At 41.4% G+C, this 21,720-nt stretch overlaps 2 protein-coding genes and 1 long non-coding RNA gene across 4 annotated transcripts; all 3 read right to left on the bottom strand.

The window, feature by feature from the left end:
- Positions 1 to 1,021: 1,021 nt before the first annotated feature.
- On the bottom strand, positions 1,022 to 10,353 carry snx27b (sorting nexin 27b). 2 transcript variants are annotated; one of them, XM_019878783.1, is made up of 13 exons: positions 9,789 to 10,353; positions 6,890 to 7,046; positions 6,513 to 6,705; positions 6,266 to 6,330; positions 6,071 to 6,175; positions 5,887 to 5,965; positions 5,275 to 5,438; positions 5,101 to 5,190; positions 3,867 to 4,016; positions 2,939 to 3,067; positions 2,782 to 2,841; positions 1,903 to 1,951; positions 1,022 to 1,777 (listed from the first exon to the last, which is right to left on the bottom strand). In XM_019878783.1, exons 1-13 carry the CDS (start codon positions 10,112 to 10,114, stop codon positions 1,710 to 1,712), a joined length of 1,635 nt encoding a protein of 544 aa, XP_019734342.1. In that variant the 5' UTR covers positions 10,115 to 10,353; the 3' UTR covers positions 1,022 to 1,709. The 2 variants fall into 2 exon arrangements, with proteins under 2 accessions (XP_019734342.1, XP_019734341.1); XM_019878782.1 differs by having other exon boundaries at positions 1,889 to 1,951; positions 9,789 to 10,352.
- Positions 10,354 to 11,392: 1,039 nt separating this feature from the next.
- Positions 11,393 to 12,084, bottom strand: LOC109520995 (uncharacterized). Its single transcript, XR_002169265.1, has 3 exons — positions 11,946 to 12,084; positions 11,724 to 11,869; positions 11,393 to 11,642 (listed from the first exon to the last, which is right to left on the bottom strand). It is a non-coding gene; the product is annotated as an uncharacterized LOC109520995 (long non-coding RNA).
- A 2,463-nt stretch (positions 12,085 to 14,547) lies between these two features.
- On the bottom strand, positions 14,548 to 19,026 carry LOC109520998 (uncharacterized). The gene is made up of 6 exons (XM_019878577.1): positions 18,897 to 19,026; positions 18,561 to 18,731; positions 18,308 to 18,454; positions 15,413 to 15,492; positions 15,006 to 15,180; positions 14,548 to 14,907 (listed from the first exon to the last, which is right to left on the bottom strand). The coding sequence occupies exons 2-6, from the start codon at positions 18,699 to 18,701 to the stop codon at positions 14,611 to 14,613; spliced, it is 840 nt and encodes a 279-aa protein (XP_019734136.1). The 5' UTR covers positions 18,702 to 18,731; positions 18,897 to 19,026; the 3' UTR covers positions 14,548 to 14,610.
- Positions 19,027 to 21,720: the final 2,694 nt, after the last annotated feature.

The raw sequence follows: 21,720 nt of genomic DNA, 5'->3' as shown, positions 1-21,720 counted from the left end.
TCCGAGACGTCTTGCATGTACGGTGGTTCCTTGAATTCTAAGCGACTTGGATTTTTGCTTTTGGGCAAAACTGCAAGATACAAGCGCAAGGTGGTGGCGGCAAATTCAACTCAACTCGCTTCAAAAGAAGTCAACGAGTCTTCAAAAAAAGACTTTGAGCTGCTTCATGCCAATAAGGTCAAACAAAAAAAGAATTCCGGGTGGTTTATTTAAAAGAACCTCAAAACTTTGCCTTAAGAATCTCCGCTAGCTTAATGGTAACGCGCAATGTAAAACGCCATAAACGGGTTTAAGAACAGTACTGGTGTCATGATGTGGTAAAACCGTTTAGCAACGGACATCCGACGACAAACGGAGAACGAACAAATGAAGGCAGTCAAATTATGTTTTCTTAATCTTGCCCCCAAAAAACTAAGACTGCTATGATTGCCGGTTACTGGGTCAGTAGCGAAACTCTTCATGTGTGTCTCCGTCTGATTTCGCAGCACAATGTGATGCTGCAACGTTGTAAGGGAACTTCCAAAGTTCACTTGAGTTCAAAGTGTTCTGAGATATTAGCATGGTCACGGATCAAATTTGACTAGTTAGACTGTATTCCTCAGTTTAGAACAACCTTTCCAAAACCGGATTATTTTCTCGTCTTCTTTCATTTGCCACATTATTCATTCATTCATTCATTCATTTTCCGAACCGCTTGATCCTCACTAGGGTCGCGGGGGGAGCTGGAGCCTATCCCAGCCGTCTCCGGGCAGTAGGCGGGGGACACCCTGAATCGGTTGCCAGCCAATCGCAGGGCACACAGAGACGAACAACCATACTCACACCTACGGACAATTTAGAGTGTTCAATCAGCCTACCATGCATGTTTTTGGAATGTGGGAGGAAACCGGAGTACCCGGAGAAAACCCACGCAGGCCCGGGGAGAACATGCAAACTCCACACAGGGAGGCCGGAGCTGGATTCGAACCCGGCACCTCTGCACTGTGAAGTCGACGTGCTAACCACTGGACTACCGGGCCGCCATTTGCCACATTACAAAAGGATAAATTAATTAAAAACACAAAATCACAGATTCTGCTGAGCTTGACTAATGAATAACACTGACACGTAATATCCGCACCATAGCCGCCATACTGTAGACGTTGTCGCGCGTTTATGTAATTGCGTGACACCGCGTCACCGTGTGAACGCACACACAGTTTCAGCAATATCTTGCTTTGCTTGTAGCTCTGTGTAAAAGCCAAAGGCTGTCGTATCTTGTTGGGGGTCTGACGAGCCTATTTTGCATCTATTTGACAAGACCTTTTCTTGCATGATCAGTTCCCGTGCGCTTTTACAACCCGTTACAACATGCCAAGCCTGCCTGAGGATCATGGTTCCATGCTCCAGATTTTCCAGTTTCCCTTTTCAAAAGTTTCAAAAGAGTTGTCTGTTCAGCTTAGTCTATTGAGGCGAACTTACCTGCCTTAAGTTGTCCGCACTTTAGTGAAGCTGTTCTTGAGGCGCCCAATGCCTGATAAAATGCTGGATTTCAAAAGTTATCTACATGTTTTGTTGTTTTGCAGATGTTTTGCTGGGTCTTATGAATGGGAATTGGGGGATCTGCTGGATGGAAGCGTAAATGCTGACTATGTCCTCAACAGCCGAGCAAGCGTCTCTGCATTCAGAAGAGGGCTGGGCCGGGTAGAGCGGAGGATTCTGCCGCGTAGTCAAGCGATAGCGATCTCTCTTGCTGGGTGCCTCCATCCCTTCGATGCCTCAGCAGCTGGAAAATATTCTGCCACATCAAACAGGATGGGGTCAGTAATAGACCCGAGGAAAAAAAAAGAGGAAAGATCATGTCAGGCTTTTGGTTATTGGGACAGAGGCAGGCATACTGTAGCCTTACCTTGCCACACATACCGTCGTGGGAGACGTTCTTGTTGTCTTTGTCCGTGGACTCCTCCTCCACCTGTGGACATTGAAAAAGCAGTGGATTGTTTTTTTTTTTTTTTCATCCACTGCTTGGTTCTACTCATGACACTTTTCCATTGGCAAAAGCATGTACATAACATTGCTGTCTGGTGGAATCGTCACCTCTGCAATATCACTACTTTTCAGATATCAAAAGATGCCACATTTCTTACCAAACACGGCATTGTTCAAACGCGCATATGCAAAATTAGAACATTCTAAAAGAGCTGCTGAAGGCCACAACTCACGCCCAGATGCTAACACTGAACTAACCGGGCAACTTTACTCCAGTTCCTGATGTCGCTCACTAAGCCACGCCCCCTTGTAGGCACATATCCAAAACACCAATACTACAGAATGCTCAGTTAACTACTTGATAAAAGCAGCAAATTTCTTTCCATTATCATTTGTTATGCTTTTATACATAGTTGAAAAAAAATGGTGGCTGGAATTGATTGCAATTCATTTCAATGGAGAAAATCGATTTGTTATATGAATAATTGAGCAAGGAGCTTGGCCACAGACCAATTTCAACCTCTATGTCACGGTACCACTGTACATTTTGTGATGTAAACTTCTAGCATTACCGCGTCCTTGTCATTTGAGGGTATACGGCTCGAAATACAAACACACAAAAAAAAAAAAAAAAAAAAAAAAAAAAAACACAAACATGCTAACCCTAGCTTACCTGCGCCATTAACCTGCTGTACTCTTGAACAAAACTCACAGTGCTTGGCAAACCCTCATTGCCCTCCCTTGTTGTTTTTTCTTCGTAAGAGAAATCCAGCGCTCTGTTGTGGGAAGCATCCAAAACTGGATGGTCCTTACCTCCTTTCTCCACTTGAGCTCGCAGAAAACTCTCTCGAAGCATTCATGCATGTAGTTAAACTGGAATGACAAATAAGAAGTCACTTGTGGTCGAGTGCAAAATAATTCCACTTCTTTCCTGTGATTAAATGACCAAAACAAAGGGATGTCTTCTCACATAAGGTGTGTATATCTTGACCCAACGTGGTTTCTTCTCCCCCCGCGCATACTCGAAGCAAAAGGCCATGCCCTCTTCGTCTGTGTCCCACCTCTGCATTTCCCCCCACTCAAAGGCAATCACCTGGTTCTGAAAGCACATTGGAGTCCATTATATGTACACCTGCATTTGATCCAAATCAAGATCTGCATCAAAAAGTCTGATTAGATTATAATACAGATCTGATGGAAGTAATCTCCTGTAGGTAATATATATTTAAAATAGACTATGCCGGGGTTACCAATTGAAATGGTGGAGAATATGCAAACTCCACACAGGAAGGCCAGAGCTGGAATCAAACCCGATACCTCTGCACTGTGAGGTCGACGCGCTAACCACTCGCCCACCGGGCCACCCTTATGTAAATCCAATCGATGAAAAAAAAAAGTCAATTTGTATAATAATAATTTAGCTGTACAATTTAAGAACGGGGACAAAATATGAGCTGCACTTAGTATGATGCAAAGCAGTACTTCACTGAAAGCATTAACCACAATAATAACAGACTGTTTCTTGTTAAATTATCTCTCCAACTTGGACACTGAATGTATATATTTTTTTTACTCATTGAGTGGAACAGCTTTTTGCAGTTGGCATCTGCTTAACTCAAGGTCAGCATCAAGTATCAAAGTAAAGGAAGTTACTGCCCCCTGATAGTACCACCTGGATTTTATTTTTTTTGCTGAGGCATACAGTGTTTATTCTTCAAGGGAATGACACATCCAGTAACCAGGAGCAGCAAGGGCATCTATTAGAGCAGAGGCCAGTATTGTTTCATAAATGGCCCCTGGATTGGATCTCATTAGATTGTGCAGGTGTACCTTGTGACGTGCCTGGAGAGTGTATGTCTAAAGTTAAGTGGCGCACACTAAGAAAGAGTTGCCCTTGCCTCGATTGTCCCCTCCTCTGTGCAGGCGTGCAGCTTGAAGTGCTGAATGCTGATGGCTGCGATGACGTGGCCTTTACGTCTGGAGTCGCACGAACAGTGAGGGAACAAGATTTCATTGTAGCCATCACAGCCTCTCAGCAAGCTCAGATACTGCAAGAACAAAAGGGAAAGGACATCGCAGGTTTAAACATGACTTGAAACGTGATGAAACTTCGGATCTTTTTTGACAGATTGTTTTTAGTTTTACACTTAGTTTGCCACAATGGATTTTAAATCGAGTCCACTAGGTGATCACATTTGTCCTTCGGCTTGGTGAAGCAGCATCTGGCTTACGACCCAGTTATATACAGTCCCTTCCAAAAGGCCAATAAAAACGGATTAATAACATTTTCTTCATTTTAAAGGAATTACTATTGCTCTGGGCTTAATTCACACACTCAAAAACATATCGAAATATTTCATGTACCACGAACCTCGGGAGAGCTCCCATTTCCCCTCTCTTGCAATGGACTATTCCATCTTCTTAGAATGTATATGTTGATTAATGTTATCAATTACAGGAAAAGTGTTGAGATGAGTCACTCATTTCCTAGCTCAAGAGAATTTCCGTAAATTCACACTTTAAAGGGATGCGGAGGGTCTTATGACTGGGTTTGCCTTGGGCGCACCAATAAAATGAAATAAATGTGCCTCTAGTAGCTGTAAACAACTGCACAGTATGTCTGTGGTCATAAGGCAGCTCATGTTCATAAAACGTATGAAAGCAGCTGCTGTATTTGAAAAGTGAGGTTCACTACTATTTGAAAAGGATGCAATTGTAATGTTGTGAAACATCTTGAACTGAAGCCGAATATCTATACTTCGATGACATCTACATTGTTTTATTTCAAATTCACTGCGGTTTTCAATAGGCTAAATTATAAGAACGACATCATTGTCCAAATATTTCTGCACCCCCGTTCTGCACACTTTGAACCCCGATGCTCTTGTGAAGAATGAAACAAGAAATTAAATGACCTATTTGGCAAAATTGAACTTACCATCTTTTGAATGTGAAAGCTGTGTACAGAATATAATTAAAGTAATTAATGCCATTGTTCTATAATCCAATGGTCACTTCAGGAGCAGAGATTTCCGAGAAAACATTGACCTACTTTTACGAGTTCTGACAAACGTGGATTGGAAAGCTACTGTAAAACTTTTACTGTGGTGTTTTTGTAGATGCGAGACTGACCATGGACATATTTTTCTGCTCTGCAACCATCTGCAGCTGGTAGGACTTCTGCTCTACTTTGATAAAACCTTTCTTGACATCCTCCAAGGCCTGTAAAAAGAGAAATCGCTTTAGAGGGAGAGAAATATATGTCCCACCATGACAGCGCGCACATAGAAATCCAACATAACTCACCTGGTGGAAGAAGTAGGAGACAGCAAGTTGGTTGTCATTGAGTAACGTCTCCTCTTCGGTAGTGAAGAGCCACTTGCGCATTGTGAGGCAGGTTCTCGGGATGGCTGAAGTGTAGTTCTGCACGTACAACTTGTGGGGGAACTCATTGGGGGCAAGCTTTCGTACTGAACAAAAGAAAAGAGATCAGCTGGAGAAAGCCAACAAATTCCAAACATAGTAGACAAATATGCCTCAAAAGATAAAGAAAACATGGAGTTCGAATTATCATCATGCACAAGGGCCACAATTGATTATGATTTTGAAAATGGGCCAGGTTAGTAATTGAGGTAAAATAACAATTTAAATGTCTATGTAAAAGGTTTTTTTGGTTGATTAAAAAAATATTATTTAATGGACATTTTATATTTATTACTTACAGTCAATGTGAGTAGTTTTGCTTCCTTTGTTTAATTGTATTTTATTATGAAGTGGTTCCCCTATATTTATACTGTATGACTTGTGTGATACTGAAAACAATGCCTGGACTGTTGTTAAAAAGGTTTCACTTTATTTCCTCCACTTCAGTTTCTTTTTTCTTGTCATACTTTGTGTTCAATTCCAGTATTTACTCACAGAAGTTGTGGTTGATGACCTCAAAGAGTGCAAAGTAGCTGGCTGTTACGCTATCAATCCCTAGCTTCATGACCAAAGCCTGAAAGACAAAGAAAGGGATCAAGGATGTAGGGCATGAAATGGAATATGATGGTGATGATTATGATGTGATGTGATGAAGGATTCTTTTTTTTTTTTTGGATACCTGGTACACTTGGTCAGTGGTGGAATTTTTGCGAACCCGCACAGTAAGTGAGGTCTTATCGGGAACGGCTATTCTCAAGTCCACATCCCACAGGCCGTTGTAGTTCTAAATCATGAGAAGGAAAGATGCGGTGAGGTAACAGTGCAGTGCAGCAAAACGCATGTGCAGTTTTAGAGGACACCAGTCATTTCTTACTTCATCTGATTCTGACAGGAACTCCTGCATGATGTCACTTTCGCCAATGACCCTCACAGAGCACACTGCAGATAAACGATATAAAAAAAGTAAAAGTGGAATAAATAGATGTTTTATAAGTCCTTCCAGTTCAGTGTGAAAACACTAAATGCTATTGGGAGTTTATAAATATTTATAAATACTTATTTAGGATGCATGCTGCAAGGTGCACTCAAAGATATTGCAGAGATACTTTCTCACTCCACACCTCTCTCCAGATATTCTTCCAGGCCTCTACGTCGCGCATCCAGCTGCTGCTCCGACAGAGAAAAAGGCCATTTCCCGGGCAGCTTGGGGAATGTGAAGTTGGCAAACTCTCTCTTCAGGTTTTGGTGTAGAATCACAAACTCTCTGTAGCGTTTAGAGCAGAGCTGCCTTCCCGCCATGAAGACATTATATACCTGGAGGGAGAGAACAGATGGGGTTGAACCTGGGAAGCATTAAATAAAGATAACTGCAGTATATCGCACATTTCCTCAAATAACAGCTTCCTGTTTGATTAGCAATGGACTTTAGCGGTTCCAATGTATCGACTCATTGACCCAAAACCTTCCAGTACATCCCATCTTCCTCTCATGTACTCACCACAAACTTTTCCTGATGGAGCTCAGCGCCTCCCACAGCCAGACAATCGGCTTCCTGAGGCGGGACTGACAGCACGGTCAATACCAGTTCCCGTTCTCCGGCCCGGATCAGGTCCACCACCTGCTTGTGTGTCGCGCCTTCAACATTCACTCTGTTTCTATTCAAAGGAAGAAAAGACAAACACACATGTCAAGGAGGGCAAAATGATTAGTTATTCATTGACAGGGTTACAACATTCACAATTTTATACCATCAAATATAGAAAAAATACAGTTGGTTGAAACGCCGGGGAATTTTTTTTAGCACAAGATCACTTGAACATTTACAAGAGTCTGACACTGATCATTGACCTGAAATCTTTGTGTGACAAAGTGAACGAATAATCTGAAAGGATGTCAGCTAAAGTAGCATTCTCGCTTCATACAGTATGTTGTCATTCAGGAGTTCCCTTGTACTTGAAGAGGGTAAATCGAAACTAGGAACACATTTGTGTTTGCGAGTCACTATTCGCCCATTCACATTATGTACATTACTTTTAGTGCCCAAGCCAAAGCCCTGTTTCGATGTTAGCTCATCATAGAGCCTAACGCCACGAGTTACAACATATTGTAAGCATTAAAAAATATATAATAATAAAATAATTGATATATGATCTGATATTGCCACAAGTGAGGGCCAGCCACTCAACAGTCAACACACAGACTGGCTAACGGTCAGCCAGCTGCTAACTTTGCCACAAGTGAGGGCCAGCCACTCAACAGTCAACAAACTGGCTAACGGTCAGCCAGCTGCTAACCGGAACCACCTCAACATTCTTATTCACTGATTCCCACATCATTCACCAGGCCAGCCCCCCCACACACACACCTTTTAAAGCCACACACACTGAAAGTCAAAAGAGATAACGTGGAACGTGACGATGCTGATCTCAAGTTGATAACAACAATTAATCCAATAACTACGGAATAATGTGGCATTCGTGTGCCAGCCAAAACCCAATGTTGAAGTGAGGAAAAGAGCCTCATTTAGACACGCCATCACCCCGTCTATGCAACTCACATTCACATCTAGAGCACTTTAAAAATGGACAATTGCAGCTGTAATTGGAAAATTGGAAGTTGTGTTTTTGTGAAAATTTTCTAAGATGTATTATTTTAAAGCCACCATGAAACAAGGACGGCATATTGTTAAATCTGTGGAGCAGATGTTTATAGTAAAGCAGCAGCCAAAAGTGTGCATTAAGCTAATTAAAACCATTCCCAGAGAGACCTGATGGTGTTTAGTGTTGTAGATGGTAGTACTGCCGAAGCCAAGGATAACAGCAGTGAAGCAATATGCACATCCCTTAACAATAGTCATCTGGAACTCAGACTAACAGGAAACGTTTCAGTGGAACTTGTGACTGACAGCTGATCTGGTGTCAGCTGTAATTATGTCACACAGCTCAGTGTTATGCTATGTAGATACAACAAATGAAGCCAGGGGGTTAGAGGCAGTAACCAGGTATCATGACAAAAAAGTGGTGACCACTGTAAAGCACTGAGTTAGCGCTTTGGCAGCACTTCAATCCTGCGGTTTTATGACTTCATAAGCACCTCATGCAGTGACTTTTGGTCTTGCAGCTTCAGCACTTTCCACTGTGCCATCAAGGCAGTTGTTTTCCCGTGATTCCAGGGAATGATTTATTGCCTTGGATCTGTTGCTTTGAGATCTTTTGTCATTGTTGTTGTTAGTCATTTATGATTTCACCCTCTTGGCAAAACTGGAGGTGCAAAAAGGCACATTCTAGTCAATGTAAATGTACTCTGGACATTTAACTAATTTATAATCATTTTTGTCTTCACATGCCACCAGTTTTTGCATAAAAATATATTTATAAAAAGAAAAACAATTGTCCATTTGTCATATTATCATATTTCTATGTGTAATAAAACCTTTTCATCAGGTCCATCGGAATAACCTGCAAAAAAAAAAATGCTCCTCAAAATCGATCGTCAAATGAAGTCTTTGATTCGCAATTGCGCCTAAAAGAAAAAAAAAATTTAGAGCCTTGCTTACCATAAACCAGATGTCTCGTAACAAAATCAACTTTGTGGCAGCACAATGCCACGGGGCATACAAATGACTGTAAAATACAAATAACAAAGTGCAGTAGTAGTCAAAGAATAAACAATGAAGCTAGGCAAACTGATGGGCCAGACTGTTCTGAGCAGACCCATCTATTGCTGGCATCATGCATCTATGTTCTCGGCATCATAGGCATGTTTTAATCGCATAAGAGCATTTGACTTTCAAGTTCTTTCGGTGCAGTGACAAAACCTGGACAACAAGCGCCCAGAAATAACGGGGTCAATCAAACTGCCAGGTTACTGTAGGCCATCCATCGACAAAGCGGGCATGCAGCTGCCAGCCAATGAGATGGCAACTTTGCCAGAGCAAAGCCAATCAGGGATGACCGTTCTTGTCTTTCTGCATACCTTGCACGCACACAACCCAGAGATGATGCTGAAACGGTTGCTGCACGCCCCTCTCCACAGTAACAGAGCCCAACATCAGCCACCAATCCCCCAACAGCACGGCATAATGCGGTGAAATATTAGAGCGCTAGCCAGTCACAACTTAGTGATGCTGATGAGAGTTGACTAGCTTGTCTGTGATGGTACAATAAAAAGGATGCATAAATGGGGAAAAAAGGGGGGGGTGTACGTATGTGGGGCTGAGATGGAAGGAGTGTGACAAGAATGTATAATGAATGACCCTTACACAAACAATCCATTCACCATCTCAGGGTAGCTTTAACTGTGGCACTCACTGTTTTCCCGTTCATTTTGTACACAGACAATTAACAGCATGGGTGACCCTTTAAGCACAGCGTCCATACGAAAGCGATTCCACTTACACCTCAAGAATCCTGTCGCCTTTCGAAATACCGGCTATGTCGGCGGCACCTCCCGGCAGGACAGCGCTGACGTGCTGCAGCGGGGCGTACAGTTCCCCGTTAATGCTCCGGAGCTGCCCTCCTTCACTAACTTGGCCCCGGACGTTGAAACCGTAGCCCGAGTCTGACTTGACTATTCGGATGAGCCGTGGGCCCGACGTCACGGTGGTGCTCGGGGTCTGGAAGCCGCCGCCGGCGTCGGGCGTGATATCGCCGCTCCGGGTGCCGTTATACGATGAATGCTGAGGCAGCGGTGTACAAAATGCGTGCCCCTCGACATCCGCCATTTGTTAGAGCACTTGTGCCATCCGCCCTAGTTGGGAAAACGGTGAATAAGTGACGGGTATTAGCTGGGTAGCAGCAAGCTAATCAGCTGTGCTAACTAAACCATTAAACTGCCCGGGAAGGCGAAAAATGCCGAAAGAAGCCGATGGTTAACGAGACCGCGCCTTAGCGCGTTCACGTGAGCTGAATCTGTGGTCACTGTTGTTTCAGCCGAGTGTTCCCTTCCATAACCTCTTTGAGCGAAGACGCGCATTTACAGTCGGGAAAAAAAATCTCTTTGAAACAAATCTCACGGCAAACCACCAAACAAAAACGTCACAAAACGTATGAATACCAAAATAAAGATAACGTAGTCTCAATTTACTGCAATTGACTTACTCAGTGTGTAAAATGGGTTTAGTTTAATTCAAAACTGACATTCTCGTAGGAAGCCATGACATTAAAGTTGCCAAAAATTCAAGTAAGAGTAATGTTAGTTTAAAATAATATTACTCAAGTAAAAGTAAAAAGCACACCTCCAAATAATTACTTGATTGGATTGGATACAGCTTTATTGTCAAATGTGCTGTATGTGTAACATACAGCACATTTGACATTTCTTCCCTCTCAAGACAACATAAAACAAGAGGAGCCGCTGCGGGTATCCGCGCCGCCATCAAAAAGTAAGAGTAATTGAAAAAAACTACGTAAGTACTGCACAGAGTTCTTGATTTATTTTTTAAACAGCACTTGAACGTCAGACAAAATATAAGACAGCAATAGGCAAATTCAAATATTACCCAACAACCTAACTTTCTTCTTTAAATTAACTTTCTTTAACTCGTGTGACTTTTTTTTGCCTCGTGTGAAACTGCACAAGAGATTCGCCACATAGAAATGATTAATTCTACAAGTAATACATCATTTGATTAAATTGGACTTCGACAGGTGACTCACCCTTATCCGACTGACACGCTTGATAATTCAAAAACTCAACATGAGGTGGCAGCAGTGATGTAAACACAGTCCATTGGATATCCATGTAGTAACATAGAATTTAAAGTGGAACAGCGTTTCATTGTTTCACACAAGACAGTCAACCAAATAAGATATGCTTCAAATTGACAAAAGAAGTCATTTAGCTTTCATGATATTTTATGGATGATACTGTAATACAATGAAAAACATTTATCATTTAGATGTACTTAATTCGGACATGCCCATTGTTTGTACATGATTAAAATGTGTTCAAGTTACATATTTTATCTGAATATTTTCAAGAAAGAGAGTACACAATTATGTCAGTTTACCACATTTTAATCACGTGTAATCAAAAAAGACATACTTTTTCAACAGTGTATAGGTTCTCAAGGACTTAGAATCATGTTGTCCTTGTTAAAGCAAGCATAAACATGCACAATTTTTTCACATAGGTTCCAACAATTTCAAGAATGTTGCCATAAGAACGCAAAACTCATTGAAGTCGATAACACCGTCACCATTGGAATCCAGCTTGTCAAAGAACTCCTTCAGTGACTGATTGCTGTCGAGCTAAACAAAAGCAGTAATATAGTCAAACCGCATTGGAATGTGAAGGAATTTAATCTTTCTCTCTCTCTTTCTCTCTCTCACCTGCATGCAACACTCTTTACGGAGCATCAAAGCAAAATCTGCTTGAGTCATACTGGTTTTGTCTCCTGATTTCTCAGCATACTCCACAAATGTTTCCTGGAGAATGCACATCGCTTGGATCAACCTTGCCTTAATGCTCATGTTGGCTATGGATGGAGAGAACATCATATGTATATATTTGATGCTTAAAATTCATTATTTTGGAAAGAAACAGCCACTTACCAAACTTGTGTGATCAGTTGACGAGCTCAAGTGGCACCGGCGAGGAAAAATGTCAAAAGAAAACGGCTCACCTGTTATACAACACTCGGTACAACGCCCTTTTACTCCCTCCTTTTTGATTGAGGTGAGATGTTTTGTCTGAACCAATGCTGCTTGTTTTGTCATGTTTTTGTATTTTTAAGTGTGACAAGAATTTAAAACGCATATACAGAACAGTGGTGCCTGAAATGCAAGTTTAAAGTTGAGCGCAAGTCTTTTACGGTTGTCTAAAAGTGGCATTTTGATTAATATTGCATTTTTCGTCCATCTCAGGGGACAGCCATTTTGTCATTCTACCACCCATTGCCGTTGACTGAAATTGACATGAAAGTCCTCTATTACGAACGTCATGTGACCAAACCCAGAAAACTGGTTATCCGTGACATGAACAAGTCGGTTTGCTCATATTTCCATGCACCACTGTACATGTATAGACCAAACCCAGAAAACTGGTTATCCGTGACATGAATGAAGTCGGCTTGCTCATATTTCCATGCACCACTGTACATGTATATCTTACGTGTAGCAACACGGTGGACTAGTAGAGCTTCCACCACGATTCCCAAAACATGCGTGATCGGTTCATTGAAGGCTCTAACTTGCGCCTGTGCATATTCTTATTCATTCAGGTTGTAGTATTCTCAAGACATCGAATCTATCACAAATGGACTATTTTTTTTTGCCTTAGTAGAGATGTTTGCCTCTCATCCAAGCAAGGTTTCATCATTTCATGCACATGGGGGAGCTCGGATTCAGGTTGTAGTATTCTCAAGACATCGAATCTACCACAAATGGACTATTTTGTTTGCCTGAGTAGAGATGTTTGCCTCTCATCCAAGCACGGTTTCATCATTTCATGCACATGGGTGAGCTCGGACAGTTCTATCCTGAGTGTTGGCATGCAAACCCAATTACAGTGGAACCTCTATTTAATTAACTAATAGGGAGGAGGGGTCAAGCAGTCCATCAGTTTGCTCAAAGTCAGAAAGGATAGTCTCCAAATCACCGGTGACGCTGATGAGGACAAGCGCTCCAAAGCATGGATGAATGGCTCTCCAATAAGAATTTAGCACTTTAGCCAAAACACAAAAATGCATTTGCAAAGTTGTGAACTTTCCATCATGAAGGGGAATTGCTGGAAATTATTTAGGTCGTCGATGGCCCCTATACTGCATGTTTTACAGACGTTTTCTTCCTCCAACGCAGCTGAATCAAATGATCAGCTCATCGGCAAGCTCTGCAGAAGCCTGATAACAATCCTGACTAGAGTTGCGGCCCCTGTGATAGAGCTAACCAGGGAGCATTGGTTAAACTGTTTCCGAGTCATTAACATAAGCTACTGTCTCGCCATTTGCTTTAAATCGCATTCAAAGCAACGCATTGAAAGAGGATGTTTTGACATGCAATCTGAGATGACTTTTTTATTTACTGGGTTGTTACTGAGAAATGTGCTTCTATTTTTGAACCCGTTTTGCCACCGACACACCTTGTTTGTTCCAGAATGCAACAAGTTCACACATCCAATTTGATGTTGGCAGTGTAATTATGAAAATGAGCATTTGGAGACGCATGCAACAACACACCACGGATAGTAAACGGTATGTCATGATTTCATTTGAGGGTTCGGAGTTACACAGCAAAATTACATTCTTTTGATAAAGGCAACTGTAACGTGTTCAGTTCACCTGGAGCCTATCCCAGCTGACTTCAGGGGAAAGGCAGACTACACTCTGAATTGGTCGCCAGTCAGTCGCAGGACACGTATAGAGAAGAACAACCATTCACACCCACATCCACACCCTCACTGAGTCATCTCCTTTTTCAGTATTGAAGTAATCCTAAAATAAATACCACTATTGCTTTAGGGCAATTCTTTTAACAGCTTTCTTGAATGCCTTTTTGCGGTCATGGCAACTGCCACAACAGAACATGACATGACCTGATCCGACAAGAAATGACACGACAATCACCTGACTCGGCATGGCGTGATGTGACGTGACGTGTTGTGACATGACATGACATGTCCTATAGAAAACACGCAAGCACAGGGAGAGCATGCAAACTCCACACAGGAGACTCAGAGTCAAGATTCAAACCACAAACCTCAAATGATGTGCTTTTAATTAAAGTATGTGAAGCATATTGATTTACGCTGTGTATGGAATGCACTATAAATCAGTCTTTTTTTTTTTTTTTGGAAAACATCTAAACAATGTGAAATATTATTTTTTCTTATTAAGCCCCCTTTATAATACCCCCCAGCCCCAATTGATTTTTTTTCTTTTCTTAAAAAAAATAAATAAATAATAGTGTATGGAATGCACTATAAATCAGTCTTTTTTTTTGGGGGGGGACATCTAAACAATGTGAAAGATTTTTTTTTTCTTACTAAGCCCCAATTGATTTTTTTCTTTTCTTAAAAAAAAAAAAATTCACACACACACACACACACACACACATAGTTTTTTGGATGGGATTTTACAAAAATATTCAGTATGTATACTATAAAATAATAATAATAAATGTACAGGATCACCAATAGGAATATATTGTGTTTTAATTTACTTTCATTGATAAAAGCAAACACAGAAACAGCACAAATAAATGACAGACCATTATTAGCATTTCATTCATCATCACTGTCCCTGCCGCCCTTGCCGCCTCTGCTACGCCTGCCACCCTTGCCACCCTTACCACAGTCTTCATCATCATCGTCACTGCCCCTTCCTTTACCACCTTTGCCCCTGCAACCCTTACCGCCGCCCCATTTTCCTCTACGGCGACCCCTCCCTCCAGCCTTTTTGCGTTGACATTTCGTCATTTTGACCATGCACATGATGTACTCCTGGAAGCTGAGCTGGTCGTCATCGTTCTTATCCAGCTCGTCAAAGACCTCGTCGATATCGCATTTCTCGAGTTTTCCCTATGAACACTCAAAAAGGGCCACTTGACAAAAAAAAAAAAAAAACGAGACATAACCGCGTTCTGTGGTGAGAATAATTTTGCTGATTTGTCACTTACTTTATAGTCAGGGGAACTGATTTCATCGATTACCAGCGCTTTAAACTCATCCCTGCTCAAACAATCGTTATCCTCACTGGCGTACTCTTCAAACAGATCCACAAATTTTTGAATGCACTCTTCCAGTTTGAACATGGCTGCTTTGGGAGGGAAAAAAACTGTTTCTGGTAAGGTTCTGGAGAAACAGGAGAAAAAGGCCTTGATTTAGGATGGTCGAGAGTTTGGCTCAAGGGGTCAGGGATATTCACCATGTTTGCAAAATAGACTAAAAACCAAACCAGAAGTTGTGACTAATGCACATAGTATTGCAAGATAGATAAAATAATGTGGATAATGTTGATAGTCTCAAAGATAGACTCATACAGTTCATATCAGAAGTTCCATCAGTACTTACGGTATGTTAGTGCGATCTTGTCTGCTTCTCCAGCGAGGCTAGTGTGCGAATGAGGTGGAATCCTCTTATACAGTCAACACAATAGCCTGATGACTAATCACACTGCTGATTAGGTGTGCAGTGCATTTGGAAAAGACGTCAACATTTTTGAAAGACTGTCAAAGCATTCCAGTACAGGTTGTACAAATGTTTTTGTTTTATAGATAAGCAATTTTATATTCAAGGGATTTAAACACATTTTTATTTCCAAGAATACCTGGGATGTTTCAGTTCGAATCAAAACTCACCTCATCTTTTTAATAAGCCTGGTTTGTTAAAAGTGGATCGTGTTGAACTGCATCTGTGTCAGGCTGTCACTATCAAAGCTACTGAAAGTGTTCAGATTCGCTTTCTTCCTTTTCGACATGGTGGTGATTCTGATGGCAACAGTACTGTATATTTTGGCAAGATAACCTGGGTTAAGGCCAACCTCGAATCAAAAAGACAAGTCAAGCCAATGCTTGACGTGTTGCATGGGCCAACTTCAAAAGAAAAGCCTTACAAGTTGGTGGCGTTTTACCATTATGTATAGTGGCACTGTTTTGACTTGTCAACTGGAGGCTGACCTGACCACAGTCAATAGAAGCTAGGATATCAACTTGAACGATAAGAGAACAAGCTCTTGCTCGTCAGCCAAGTCGAAGCTGGCTCCGTAAGTGGCTCCGCCGGATGTACAGCTTGTTGCTGAATAACGAGCATTTTTGTCTTGTGTTGTTCGTACTGCAAATAACCTGAGCAGGAGGGGCTGATACATGTCTCATTCTCATGATTTGGCACTCTCAATTGACTGAAAAGACTGAAAAATGGCTGCCCATATAAATGAGGCGATGCCATGTTTTAAAAGAATTATGTATAGAATTAATTTTTTGTAGACTTAATTAAAAAGCATTACAGTACATAACAAAGATATTAACATCTAAAACGTAACAGAAAGTTTTGACATCTTGCGTTTAGTTCTTCTGAGCCTTTTTGGTCCTTCAGAAGTCTAATGCTGAATGTGCGTCACAGGCGAGATTATGTTTTTTTTGGTCACGTACGCAACTGTTTTTCCATTGGATTAAGCTGTCAATAAGATGTATACGTGACTAACCGCTTATATTCGTAACAGTAAAAATATGTGGGTTGGAATTGTTTTCATGTGAGTATGAATGTAAAACCTATCTATCAGTGCCCAGTCTTGTGAATAAAACGCTGACTTCGACGTTTACGAAAACACACAGTGGACACAAATTCGACTCTGTGAATAGGTTTTCAATTTTGTGGATACAAATCAGAAATGTCTGGTGGAATGATGTCGTGTAGGTCGGAGGCAGGTCACAGGGAAAGTAAATGAGCCGCAAATCTTCCACACGCCGGTGAGATGGACACATACCTGTCAACTTTTCGGAGCGCCAACCTGTATAAACTACCAAAAAAAATCCTTATAATGAGCAAAAAATCCTTATTACATACCAAAGCATTTTATATGTCAAAATAACGGCAGAAAAAAACCCACGAAATATGAATGATATATTTGTTTCCTTGTAGAATTTGCTTGTACACTACCGAAGTATGCAATGAATACTCTGCTGTTTTCAACTAGGAACCACGTGATTTACTGGAAAGTTACGGAAATGAAAGCATTCGAGTAGACTAGCACCATTCTGGGCCAAAGCAAACGGAACTACCTGTAAGGGGGAAAAAAACCCACAAAAAAAAAACCCGAAATTTTCAGAATCCGTATGATTCGTGCAATATGGCCATATACGTAAGATTCACCACAAAATCCGTATGAAATATGGCTAAACCGTATGAGTTGACAGGTATGTGGACAGACCTTCTTCCAGCCCAAGCGTAGCATCACAGGTAGTTAATAGCAAGTATATCCAATGTCTATTTTATAAAATTGTACTATGTCAAATAATATATAGCGGAGTTTACAGGCTTGTGTCTTTACCTTGCAAGCTAATGACATGCCTCAGTGCAGTGGTTCTTAACCTGGGTTCGTGCGAACCCCAGGGGTTCGGTGAGTCGGTCTCGGGGGTTCAACTCAGCCTCTGCCATGGAGGATAAAACACACGCGACTCAACATGTTAATTAGTTATGACACGCCCACTTGGCCATCACTGGCTGCAGATGATCACATGACATTGCTTGTCCAATCAGTGCTGTGGGAAATTTACTTCGCTTCGTAGTCAAGTGTGGCTGTCGTGATAGTACGTCATACAATTAAAAAAAAAAAGTATACTTATCTTTTGAAGTTTTATTTGCTTTTTTCTGTGTTTCATAAATGCGTTTTTTATATCTTGAATTTGTAAAATATATATTTATTTTTCTCTCATGAAGGGTTCGGTGAATGTGCAAATTAACCGGTTGGGTTCGGTACCACTGAAAAGGTTAAGAACCACTGCCTCAGTGCTAGCATTCTCATTTGGCTAGTGCTATCTAATTAGCACTGGCATGTAAAATATGAAACATTTTGAGACGTAACGTTGATCAAAATACTACTTAATCTATTATTAAATTGTGTGATTCAGCTCTTAAATAGGACCACTGGTAAATCTGGTCTTTTTATTTTTGCTAATCCTCCACCGTCTTTTTTTTGTAAATATATATGGTACATAGTATGTACCACATTTGGTATTGAGGGATTATCAATTGTTTTTGTCTTCTAAAAGGGGCACATGTCAGGAAAAGAAACTTGAGAACCACTTCAATAAAGAGACAGGACCCTGAAACTGTGATTTTTTTATTTACTTCCTGTCTTGAAAAGAAGAATGCAGAAAAATATACCAGCAACTTTGTAATGGATCCAAATTAAAGAATGTCTTTGTCGTTAATTCTACCAGTATAATACCATATCTTATATGATTATCAGTGTATTTTTTTAAACCTCTCCCCCTGGCTTATTCCTGTGATAGTACAAAATTGCCAGCTGAGTAACAGCGTTCCCGAATTCTTTGAGTTTGAGCTCGTCATCTTTGTTCTTGTCCATCTGCTTCAACATCTTTGTGATAATCTCCATCGTGAGTTTCCCCTGTCAAACCCAAAATCAAAACGTTAAGGCACAGAAAATACTGCACACGCTCAGAACTTTGTCCTATGCTGTGAATGTGTTCACTGTGTTGCCTAAAGTCCCTCACTTGAAAGTTGTCGATGTTGACTTCATTCTCAAGCAAGGCTCCAATCTCGTCCTTGTCCAAACGCTTTTTCTTGTCGTCGTCATTGTTGTATTCATCAAAGAGGTCTGACAACGTTACAACGATTTCATCCAGGCGGCCCATGGCTACTGAGGTTTGTGAAAAGTCTTCTTCCTATAATTGCATTGAAAGAACAGGGGGCATTATCTTTAAAACAAACAAATAAAAAACAACAACAAACAAAAGCAACAGAATTTGAGCATCACACCCGATTACAATTTAGCCTAACACGCATCCAGCATACGCAAACTCTATTAAGCAAATTTCTTGAGCACTTACAGTATGTTCAGCAGACAAGATGCAATCTTGTGTGACTCCCCAGAGGCGTGTGACAGACTCAAGCAAGATGCATCATCTTATTATGGACTTCTTATAATGACACACACTCACACACACACACACACACACACACACACACACACACATTCGCACATGATATAATGTAATTAAAATAAAATGTTTTCAACGCCACCTAGACCGGTTTCACCTTTTCGACTAAGCCCATGTAATTTGACAGTGAAACCAATTTCGTTCATTCATTCTGTAATCAGTCACTTGTCTGCTGGCACCTATATCTCACCTGTCTTTGGGTAAGAGGAACTCCCTGAACTGGTTGCCAGGGCTCAAATACACAAACAACAATTAACACTCACATTCACACCGAGGAACAGTTTAGTCCTCAATTAACCTTTCACGCATGTTTTGGGAATGTCGGAGGGAAAAGGAGTATCCGGAGGAAACCCATTGGAGCCACTTGCACATGTCAAAACTATTGAACGCGAAGGGAGTTTTACCAGCTCATTGTTTGAGGTGTAATGTACTTACAGTCAAGTAAATTCAAAATAAATAAATAAAAGACAGATGCCTGTGTATTTGCCTCATTTGTGTTAAAAGATGCTCATTGAATTCCATGCATTATTTAACTTTCCCAATCAATGGTTGTGGGCTGAAAGCCTCATAAGATGATTATTTCTGAGCGTAGAAATAAATGAATTAATTGCATGTTGTACAAGAAATAATTGATGATTGTTTTCCCGAAGCCTTGGCTCTTCAGCTGTGAGGTATATGTACCGTATGTAGGACAAACAGCTTGGAATCCCCCACTAAAATACTGTCATTTTGCCATTTTATTATTATTTAACTCCCTCTCAGGTCTGACCTTGTCATGTTAATGGAGGTTGCGTGTTCCAATAATCTGGAGAGCGTGACTGTCTGCAGTTCGCTCCTGGTAGAGTCACACTTTGCAGGCCGGTCTTCGGGGAAGGGCAGTCAAAACGTGTTTTTCCATTTCGGGCTATGACACTTTTCACTTTTTAGCATTTAGTAGAGGAACAGAAGGAAGGAGGAATCACGACCAAGTTCACTGTGGTTGACATGGCCTAGAGCGACAGCGCAATTATAAAATGCATAGTCATTGAGAGAAATGACGCGCCACTAAACCCGATGCAGAGGTGACATGAAAGTTTATTTTTCGTTATTTGCACACAAAAAATGACTCTAATGGAAAAGTAAAGATGATTGGCTGCTACTCCTAATAATGTTGCGTTTTTTTTCATTGGGCGTGTCAGAAAAAGACGGAGAGCCATTGAGTAAAGATGATTGGCTGCTACTCCTAATAATGTTGTTGCGTTTTTTTTCATTGGGCGTTTCAGAAAAAGACGGAGAGCCATTACAATAAAGAGACAGGACCCTCAAAGGCGGCTGCACGGTGGTCGACTGGTTAACACGTCGGCCTCACAGTGCAGTGCGGGGTTCCATTCCGGCTCCGACCTTTGCATGTTCTCCAGGTGCCCACTCAGTGCAGTGCGGGGTTCCATTCCGGCTCCGACCTTCCTGCATGTGCATGTTCTCCAGGTGCCCATGTGAGTTTTCTCCAGGTACTTTCCTCCCATATTGCGAAAAACGTGCAGAGCAGGTGAATGGAACACTCTAAATGTCCCAAGGTGTGATTGTGAGTGTGAATAGTTGTTTGTTGACGTGTGCCCTGCGGTTGGCTGGCCTTCAGTTCAGGGTGTACCCCGCCTACCGCCCAAAGACAGCTGGGATAGGCTGCAGCACGCTCCGCGACCCTCGTGAGGATAAGCGGATTGGAAAATGGATGGATAGATGGACCCTCAATGGCTTGTTAAATGTGTATTGAGAAGAATCATACAGAAAAAAAAGACCAGCAGCTTTGGAACGGACCCGCATATTTTAATGGACCCAAATGAAACAATTCCTTTGTAGTCAATTATAATAGCAAGTTGCCATTTTTCATTAAATCATCATTTGACTTTATTATTATTATATATATTTTTTAACTTATTGCCCCCTGTTTTTGTTGCGGTGGTACACAATCGCCAGTTGAGTCAAAGCTCTGCCAAAGTCAAGGAGTCTGAGCTCGGTCTCTTGGTTACTGTTCAACTGTTTCAAGCTCTCCTTGACATTGTCCATCGTGAGGTTCCCCTGTCAAAACAGAAATGAAGAGAACGTTAAGTTACAGGCGATTATTGCACGCATACGTCATCGAGTCCTGCGCTGCGAATGCGTTCACTGTGTTGGCTCACTTGAAAGTTGTTGATGTTGACTTCCTTCTCAAGCAAGACTTTCGTCTCCTCTGAGTTCAAATACTTGTCGCCGTCAGTGTTGTATTCCTCAAAGAGGCTCGTCATCTTTAGAATTACTTCATCCAGGCGGCCCATGGCGACTCAGCTTGGGGAAAAATAGGTTCCTTTAATTTTTTTTTCTCTTTTTTAAAAAAATACAATCGAATTGATTCGAATATCACCCACGATTACAGACACATGCATCCAGCATACTCCAAATGTCATTGCACAAATTCGTTTAGCACTTACAATTTGTTCAGCGGCCAAGAAGTGATCTTGTGTGATTTTCCAGAGATGTCTAATGGGCTCATGTGAGATGCATCGTCTTATATAGTTCGGCTAATTCATTTAATGACACACACACACACACACACACACACACACACACAAATGATCTCAAACCGCCACCCCCATTTCCTCCAATCATCCCCTCCATCGGAATGAGACATTTTCTGCATAAATGCTCTCATTGGCTCATTAAGACTTGACCCGCTTTCCTGTCCATTTGAATTTGCGGG

The sequence above is a fragment of the Hippocampus comes genome, unplaced genomic scaffold (genome assembly GCF_001891065.2).
Source record: "Hippocampus comes isolate QL1 unplaced genomic scaffold, H_comes_QL1_v1.1 scaffold315, whole genome shotgun sequence".
Taxonomy (NCBI): Eukaryota; Metazoa; Chordata; class Actinopteri; order Syngnathiformes; family Syngnathidae; genus Hippocampus; species Hippocampus comes.
Note: the sequence above shows the minus strand (reverse complement) of the source record. Positions and strands in the feature narration are given on the sequence as shown.